The sequence below is a fragment of the Priapulus caudatus genome, unplaced genomic scaffold (genome assembly GCF_000485595.1).
Source record: "Priapulus caudatus unplaced genomic scaffold, Priapulus_caudatus-5.0.1 Scaffold29, whole genome shotgun sequence".
Taxonomy (NCBI): domain Eukaryota; kingdom Metazoa; phylum Priapulida; class Priapulimorpha; order Priapulimorphida; family Priapulidae; genus Priapulus; species Priapulus caudatus.
The window spans coordinates 734,322-744,321 of NW_014577090.1; the positions used below are offsets into that span (position 1 = coordinate 734,322).

The following is a 10,000-nucleotide window of genomic DNA, read 5'->3' on the forward strand; positions in this document are numbered from 1 at the left end:
GAAAGCCAAAGGCTTAATAAAGAATGAAGTTCTCCAGCCTGTGAACAAACAGTAACGAGTAGCATTACTTGATGCACAATCTAATAACTAATAAAGGGCATGTTGTCCCAAACTACATGTATCCCCCGTGTTTATCCCCAAGTATGTGTAAGTATACGAAGTTTGTCACGCTAGTCAATTAAGTGGCAAGTATAGAGCCGAAAGAGAAAATTGATGACGGTCAAACGGTTCAAGCCGTCAAATAAGGTTGGCAGTGACGCTGGTTTCTCGGTACGCGACCACCACCTTACTCCCCAGAGTGTAAGAGTACCAAGTTTTGTCGCTGCTACAGGTCAATTAGGGCGCGAGTTATAGAGGGAAGGAAAATATAATCAAGGTCAAGGTCAAGTGTCAGAATAAAAGTTGCGTGACTTGTTTTGATACGTGAACAAACACGCTTCTCGCCCAAGATGTGGTAAGGTATACAAGTTTGGTTAAGCGTCTAGTCAATTAGGGGCCGAGTTATAGAGCCGAAGGGCAAAGGGAATATGATCAAGGATCAGGTAAAAGGTCAAATAACGGTGCGTAGCTGACCGTGGTTTGGATAGCGCTAGGTCAATTAGGGGCCGAGCTTAGAGATGCGGAAGGCGAAATTATGATTCAAGGTCAAAGTAAAGCGTTCAAATATAAGTCACAGTGACCTTGGTTTTGGTACGCTGCTTACCTTCTCCCCAAGATGTGTAGTATAACCAAGTTTGGTAGCCGCTAGGTCAATTAGGCGGGACGAGTTACGAAGAGCGGAACGGAAATATGATTAAGGTCATAAGTGTAAAGGTCATAATAAAAGGTGCGCAGTGACTCTGGTCTTTCGGTACGCTGCGCTCACCTCCTCCCCAAATTGTAATTATTACCAATGTTTTCGGTCAATGCATAGGTCAATTAGGGGTCAAGTTTAACTAGAGCGGACGGGAATATCTTCTGCGGGTGGCGGACCGCGACCGGCGGCTGGGGAGACATGAAACCATAGTATCCCCGCCGACTTCGTCGCGGGGGATACAATGACAGACAATAAGCATCACTGATAACATTTTTCAGCAATACAACATAAGCAATAATGATTGCAGCAACTACATCTGCTGCAATTTCTTGGATTCCAACCTGCAGGCATTCACACAGACCACAACATTATAAGCTATGACTTCAATCATAATAAATGTCACCTGCATTTAATTTTATTTTCACTGCCCCTGCATTAGCCCCTGACTACCTGTAACAGATTCATTGTTTCGCATAAACCTATCCCCCAATTAAACTCCTGCAAGAAACAAAACCAAAATATTATCACTTTTTTTCTCTCTAACTCATTAATTAGAATGTTTGAGGGTAGCCTCGGTCATCCCTGGCTTTTCATAAATATTTGTGTTAGTCAACTTCCTATGTGATGGCATCTCTACACAAGGTTACTTACTGTGCAATGGCTCGCTTGTGTTCCAGCGAGGCAATATTCGACTTTTTACTTTTCTCCACTAGTTCAGCAGAATATCCAGAATCCTGGAGAACATAGCAACACTTAGTGTATAGCGTGTGCAGAGAACTGACTGACGCCCAGCTATGCATCAATCTCATGCCCGGTACGACTTGAGACGTATTACAACGTATGTATGACTGCATCCATCAAGTCACTGATTACATATCTATTATCATACAAACTACTTGTTAACTCAAGATATTTAGATACCTCAATGAAATTATAGGCATCCACATTATAATCACAATATTATGATGGTCTAGTTTTTAAATAGCATGTGTGGATAGCAATATGTCACTACAGATACTATACATGATCATTACATTGAACAGTAGTAGCATTATTGCGGCACTACAGGTACTACCTCTATTGCGTTGATAACATTGCGTGGTCCCGTAACCTCTGGATTGAATTTGAAAACACCGATGGACGTTGCCAGGGAGACGGCAGCAGAGTTGACACCGTTCACCTTAGCAACACGTGACTCTATGGTGTGTATGCACGATGCACAGGTCATCCCTCTGATCTGCAGGCGAGTAAAATAAGCAAGATAATTAAATGAATGTCACATAGATGCTGAAGAGGTTTAATGAAGGATCTGGGAGGAGCTGGGAGAGGTGGGAGGGCGTGAGAGCAGGTGGGATAGCTGGAGAGAGTCTGATAGGTTCTAGGTGGGGATGGGCATTTTCGGAAGGTGCGAGAGGGCTGCCAGAAATCTGGGCTGCCCAGAAATAGCATCAAGCAATATACTCACCACACCTCACTCAAATACAGATGTGTACAGTGTCTTTATATAGCAGTCACGCCTACGATCTAACTCTAGCTCTAACTCGCATCAACCACCAATCCCAGGTTCGTACTTGGTTGCTCTCTAAACCATCACTGTGTTTCAAATCATTGAAGTGCAGTGTCAGAAATCGGGTTTGGGATCAGTTTCTGATGTCAAGGGTCAACAGTTAGGGTTAGGGATGATTAGGAATGCACTCACCAGCAGCTCTATCGTTTCCTCACCAGGGCTTCCCTCTTCCAGCACCTCACAGCCGAAGCCTAGGTCGATGACATGGTTAGCTATCTGCTGGGGGAGAACGTAGGATGGATCGTACTTCACCTCTGCCTTGGATGCCATCAATGCCACAAGTACATCATGTATACCTGTAAACACATGACCATCACGCATCGTGCAACAGACACCGATGTCACAATGATTATCAGATTGCAAGGGGAAGCAAGCTGTCTATTAAAGAGATTTGAACCCCGGTGAGAAAGAGCGACTCTGATCAATTACTTATATCTGTGGGTTGCTGGAGTAAGAAGAGGAGGGCGAGGAGGAGAGGAGAAGGAAAGAGAGAATGAGAAGGAGGAGGACCTGGTAGAGCAGAGGGTGGATGAGGAGAATAAAAAGGATAAGGTTAAGGATGATGAGGAGCATGAGAAGGAAGGGAGGAGGGGGGGGGGAAAGAGGAGACATATGATGATGGGGGAGGATGAAAAGGAGGAAGAAGGCAAGCAGGTAGAGCACGGAGAAGATAACTAGGAGGAGGTGGAGGGGGAAGGGGTAGAGGCCCAATGTATATATAGTCATACCCTCCATCTTCTTTAGATTCTTCTCAATGGATGCTACACAGGAGGCGCAGGTCATGCCTGTTACCTGTAGATGGCACTTCTCAATATCCTCCAATGACACCTCCACCGTTCCACCATTCTGCTGAAAACAAACTAGATGTAACTACCACACCTAAAGCTGAGGTGACTTAGTTCATCAATTATCACTGCAAGCACTGCAATCACTGCAATCTATTGATTACTGCAATTTTATTGCAATGTTTACAGTATTTCAATAACAACTGTCAGTATAGTCAAATTTTAATAAAATGTACATTTTTCTTGGTTTTCATCCATAATCCATCTTCGATAAAACGATACTGGCAATAACGAATGTTGTACTGAATAAAAGTGACAATGACACTGTAGCTCACCACAAAAAAGGACGCAAATTAGTGAGTGAGAAGAGGTCAGTTTTAATTGAGCAACCATCGACGTACATTATAGAAACAAAGAGTATATATGGGAGAACTCCCATTATATACTCTTGATAATTATGTGTAATTTTTTATGTGAAAATAATAAATAATATTATATATAAATTATAAATAATTTATAAACAAAAATGAATCACAATTTGTGACGGTAGATGGCGCTATACCCAGTTTGATGTTTCTTAGCATAAATCATTATATCATAATCATAATATAATAATAATAGTATAAATCATAATATGTTCATAGCAGGAATTTTGCATTAAAGATATTGTCAATGAAATCTTGTAAAACGAACCAGACGAGTGTGACACCACAGACTGTTTGTTATCTGTGTGTCTATATAATATGCTATATAATTGCCAAACCCTACCTAATTTGCATAATTTTTTTTTAATATCCAAAAACCCCTAGCCCTTATTCATTCACATACCAAAAATGAGCAAAATCCGTTGAACCTGAACTGACTAATGACAATTCCCATTTTTGCCAAAAAATTCCCGTGGCTCGAAAGTACGTCGACTGGCGTGCTCTAAAATAAGACGTTTATAATGGGAGCATAGCAGTAACAACTATACCCAATTTCAAACATGTGAGTCAAACGGTTCCTGAGTTATCGTTGACCGTAGCCAAATGTTGACGAACGGACGGACGGAGGGACGGACGGACGGACGGACGACGACCCATGGCAATAGCTTAGCTTGACGATGTCAAGGTGAGCTAAAAATTCACATTGAATCGAACTGTTGTCAGGTGTATGCACTCGTGACATATTACAATTGCACTTCTATGCATGTCAAATGCAGTTAAAAACATCTTGGCAGGGTTTAGTAGATGTTTACCTGCTTCACTTCTTTGCGGTCAACTAAGGGAAGCTTTTGGAATGAGACGCTGCGAGCAATTTGAAGACTGCCTGCAATCATGAAATATGCAAATTCAACACGAATGAAAGCAAAATATCCCATAACAACACTCATAACAACAGCAACACAACAACAACAACAATGACAACAACAACATCAACAACAACAACAACAAGATCACCACCACCACCACCACCACCACCACCACGAAGAAGATTAGAAGTACAACAACAACATCATCACCACCGACAGCAATGACAGCAACAATGATTACAGTAACGACGACAGGTACGTGGTTGTGCAGGACTGGCTCGCTTACCCGGTAGAGAAGCCATGAACCCCATCTGGTTGATGGTCATGCGTACATTGCCAATGCTTGTCACATGCGGATTCAGCTTAACAATGGCTTGTTCCTCCTGTAGCGACACTGCCACCGAGATCACGCCCTCCTCCTCCCTCACACGCTCTGTAATACATGTACATACATAAATTATACTCCCTGTTCCTCCCTCACACACTCTGTGACACATGTACATACATTACATACACTCCCTTTACCACCCTCACACACTCCGTAATACATGCGCATACATACACTCCCTCTACCACCCTCACACACTCCGTAATACATGCACATACATACACTCCCTCTTCCTACATCACATGCTCTGTAATACTACGTACACTCCTTTCTTCTCTCTCATATACTCTGTAACACATGTACATACATCAAGCCATCCTTCTAAGTTCTATTCTGTTAGATGCACAAACAGCACACTCTGATCCTCCCTTACACACACATGCGTACATATGTCACGCTCTCCTCCTCCTCCTTCTTCACAAACTACAACAACCACATCACAAGCTCCCACCCACTTCCTTATTGTAGAAAACAAAATAGCTACTGCCTAATTACATCGCAAGTCATGCATTTTTGGAGACCAAGAGAAAACATCAATGTAGACCAGTAGATGGCACAAACGAAGAAAATTATTTCACCATTCATGACAGACTCAACATCCTACCACCACACAGTTACCATCATCATTAGATTAGAATGTGTTTAAGATCACTCACCTTCTATTTTCCTGACACAGGACTTGCACGTCATGCCTGTTACCTCCAACATATAAGTTTCCACATCTCCTGTTGGCACGTTCAGATGGGACACGTCCTGCGTCTTCACACCAGGTGGTGCTACGATCGGGGCGTCCGACAGCGTTGCTATGAAACCCATGTCGTCGATCATGTCGGTGACTTTGGCTGCAGAGATGGCGCCACTGTCGTACATCACGGTGGCACACTTATGCTTCAGGGAGACGGAGATATTTCTCACTCCACTCACGGACGAAATGTGACCTTCAATGTTCTTCACGCACGACTGACAGGTCATGCCCTCTATCATCACAAAACAAGTGGCATCACCGGTGGTCTCGACTGTAGCTACAGCTGTTGTGTCAGTAGGTGGCGCTGATGCAAGATCGGCATCGAAGCCCATGTCATTGATCGCGCTGCATAAGTCGTCTGCTGAGACGACCGATGGAATGTGATCAACAAATGCCAGCTTCTTGCTGAGAGACACGACAATGCTGGTGACACCTGGCATCTTGCCAATGACATCCTGTATGCTGTTGACACACGACTGGCAGGTCATTCCCTCCACTCGGACTTGCACATGTGACTGTATGTGTCAGAGAACAAATGTAAGCTTGGAGACGCATGTTCTTGGAGGCATCAGTGACAGCGAAGAGAGCAATACATATATATAACAGTGGGTCAGCAGTTGTTAAGGAATCATGTACTGTCAGCATTTTATTGTAGTCTTGTACAGTACACAATCCATTAAATCCAAAACCCTTGGGACCAGACACGTTTCGAAATTCGGAATTTTTCGAATTTCGGAATGGTAGTACAGTACAGATATATACATACCGTATATCCTACAACTAGCCAGTACTAAAACCCAAGTTTTCAAGATGCCAAGTGCTGTACTGGTACAGTACAATATGTATGAGTAATGCCAAAAACATTAATATTTCTGCAGTGAACCTTGTCCAGCCAAACGTGAGCTTTGGTATACAGACGATCTCCACGAAAAAACTTTCGGTTTTCGGAGCTTTTCGGTTTTCAGAATTTCGGATAAATAGATTGTGTACTGAAGCCTACATTTCTTCAAGCAAAACGAATTGTACCCTCTGTCCACGTTCTGTCACACCTTTCCCCTTATTTGTACAATAAAGACCCAATTGGTTAATTGTAACAGAAATCTGTAGGCAAATGTTGGTTTGTTATCTCAATCGATTTCTCGTGTTACTCCACAATGTCAGGACACCGGATCACAACATGGTCACACCCCTAATACCTAACTCCCACAGTAGACCGGAATGACTGATTACATGGTATAAGCCGCCTAACAAGTAAATGGATTCTGTGTGAAATTATAATCATGGGTAATGCCCAAGTTGACGACCTGGTTAATGTACGTGGAACGTCTAATCACGCGCCACAACAGCCGCTGATTGATCGTGGCATGGCAGTTCTCTTGTGGAGCAATGTACTCTCAAGGATTGAATGTGGGCTTTATTATGCTGTATGAGATGCATAAAAGCACTATGAAGGACTATTGCTATTACCTGCTCTAGCTTGTGCGGTATCAGAGAGGTAACGAATCAATATGAAAGACTAATGCTATTACCTGCTTTAGCTTGGGCTGTATGCGAGAGGCAACGAATCACTGTGAAGGACTAATGCTATTACCTAATCTAGCCTGGGCTGTACAAGAGAGGCAACGAATCACTATGAAGGAATGCTGCTATTACCTGCTCTAGCTTGGACTGTATGAGAGAGGCAATGAAGCCTGTCTCATCAATCGCTGTCATGACAGCATCCGTAGTTGTTATCTTCGCATCGTATGTTACTGTTGCGATCTTGGTCTCCAAGGATACCTGGTGGGTGATAAAAAACATTAAATGTCAGCACTAATGTACTACTCACAATCAAATATATCTCACTGCTCTTCACCCCTTACTCGTCTACTCTGAGTCTTACTCACACTCAATCATCCTCTCTCGCTCTCTCTGTCTCTCTCTCTTTTGCTCTCGCTCTCTCTCTCTCTCTCTCTCTCTCTCTCTCTCTCTCTCTCCCTCTGCTCTCTCTCTCTCTGCTCCTTCTCTCTCTCTCTTCTCTCTCTCTCTCTCTCACTCGTCTCTCTCTCTGCTCTCTTTCTCTCTCCTTCTTCGTCTCTCGTTCTCTTCTCTCTCTCTCTCTCTCTCTCTCTGCTCTCTCTCTGTCTCTCTCTCTCTCCTCTCGTTCTTCTCCTCTCTTCTCTCTTCTCTCTCCTCTCTCTCTCTCTCTCTCTCTCTCTCTCCTTCTCTCTCTCTCTCTCTGTCATCCACTAATTTTTCTGCTCTTCTTCTATTCCTCACCCCCTCTCTCTGGCACGCACACATGCAGACACAATGCCTTTGTTTTGTTCCCTTCCTACTTTCCTTTCCTTCTCTCCCCTCCTTCCATAAAATAGTTAGAGAAAATACTTGTTTCCTTGGTATAGACGGATCAACATGAACATTAAATAAATAATGGGGATTTTTATACCAAATATAAATCACTAGAGTAGATATTCCAATAAACGGAAACATTCCGTGATCACGCCTGTGACATCAGACTGTTTAACAGCACACATAGTGTCAGACCTAAAGACGTATAGGGGCTATAAGTCAAGGTTGAACAGACACGAACTTACAAACACACAATTACCCATCTTCCCTACACTCTCACTCACTGTACGTGCACACGGACACACGCGTGCACGTACGTTCAAACGCAAACCCAAAGATGCACACATGCACGCATACACACAGATGCACACACGCATTCTAGTCTATAGAAATTAGTCTATATGCCCTTGTCTCTGCCGTTGATGACTAGGAATGGAGCCAAAAATGCAATTACAGCTATTGCAAGGAGGCTAGTGTGGCACGAAGGGTCGTTGTCGTATCAGGTACTCCTGACATATATGTACCCGAGGTAGTTTTAGGTTGTTTAGTATTATGTTTATATTTTTATATGAGGTATGTTTAGGGTTAGGGTTAGGGTTAGGGTTAGGGTTAGGGTTAGGGTTAAGGTTAGGGTTAGGGTTAAGGTACACTTCTGTAGTACAAGTCTGGTATACTTTGTGTATACATATATGTACCTCGGGTACATATATGCAGTACCTGATACGACAACGACCCCTTCAGCGTTAGTGTGTGTGTGCGTGCATATGTGTGCATGTGTAATAAGCATACACAATGAACATTTTCTAGTCTGTCTATGTATGATTCACAACAGAAAGAACAAGGTAATGATTTGACACATCCTCATCAAACGTTAAACTCTGCACTAGATAAGGCATAGCCTATAGGACTGTAGACACTTTATTACATAGGGCTAATAGTCTCTTTGTCTCTGTCTCTATTTTGACCAAATTCTTAAAAAGAATCACATCAAAGCATTGGCATTTATACCCTGCATCGCAAAGCTGAATGCCCTATCGCTTCAGTATATGGCGATGTTTGTTAACAGACTGGCAGAGTATGTGTAGAGTATTAAGCTGTGATGCTCTGCATAACTCACCTGCACAGAATGCACACCCTGCAGAGCTACGACCTTGTGTTGGATCGTCTGAACGCATGACTGACATGTCATGCCCTCGACAGCGATGACTCTTCTCACCAGGTGGCACTCTAGTTCTGCCTCAAAGCCCATGTTCTCTATGCCATCAGTGATTTCCATGGCCGATGTCATGCTCTCATCAAATCTAACCACTGCCTCCTTGTTGCCAAGCGACACCTAACAATAAACAAGAGAACTTCATCTGATGCTGAGCAACATTTGACAAGCAACATGTGAGCATCATGCACTTATTGCTAAGCGACATCTAATAATAAACAAAGTAGTATCACTTGTTGCCGAGCAACACCTAGCAACCACTAAGAGAGCATTATTTAATGTCATATATAGTACATATATGCCAGCAATATTACACATTCACACGTTTCTGTTATGACACATGTCGACCCATCATAAAATCCTGTGTTTGATTGTGTAATTTAGACGTACATAGGATAACACCAGGAGTGAATAATAATAGATTATTATTATTTATAGAACTACTATTAGTTCACTCCTGATAACACTACATTGTACCCACAGATAATGTCACAAAAGTCATTGTTTAGTTACCGACTGAGACCTGCCCACTAACAGCAAACAAACACGATAGCAACAGGTCAGTGTGACCGTGGGTCGAGCACCAGCCAACTCATTCAAAGACACGAAAAATGTCTAGCAAGAGTCACTATGTCAGCAGACAGATAAACAGTCACGCTACACATACATACTCTGACCTCTCGTGACGAAAGAGTACGCTGCCGTTCACACGTAGGCCACCACGTAGAACAGCTAGTAAGAACCGTGAACTGTTTTTGTTTACAACCATTCATGCCCACAAAAATCATTCCAACTATATATAAACCTAGGGTTTGTAATAAACACGAAATTAGAGTCAGGTAAATGTGTATTGGCACAAATTCCAACTCAGTATTACAACGGTG

General features: G+C 42.8%; 1 protein-coding gene across 1 annotated transcript in view; it reads right to left on the reverse strand.

Annotated features, from left to right (window-relative positions):
- LOC106815582 (copper-transporting ATPase 1-like) overlaps positions 1-10,000 on the reverse strand; it is a 46,176-nt gene that overhangs the window by 21,968 nt on the left and 14,208 nt on the right. The window contains 9 exon segments of the mRNA XM_014820060.1: positions 1,448-1,530; positions 1,872-2,033; positions 2,496-2,659; positions 3,092-3,212; positions 4,386-4,456; positions 4,726-4,872; positions 5,484-6,087; positions 7,226-7,351; positions 9,021-9,236. Coding sequence (XP_014675546.1) covers positions 1,448-1,530; positions 1,872-2,033; positions 2,496-2,659; positions 3,092-3,212; positions 4,386-4,456; positions 4,726-4,872; positions 5,484-6,087; positions 7,226-7,351; positions 9,021-9,236 — 1,694 coding nt within the window.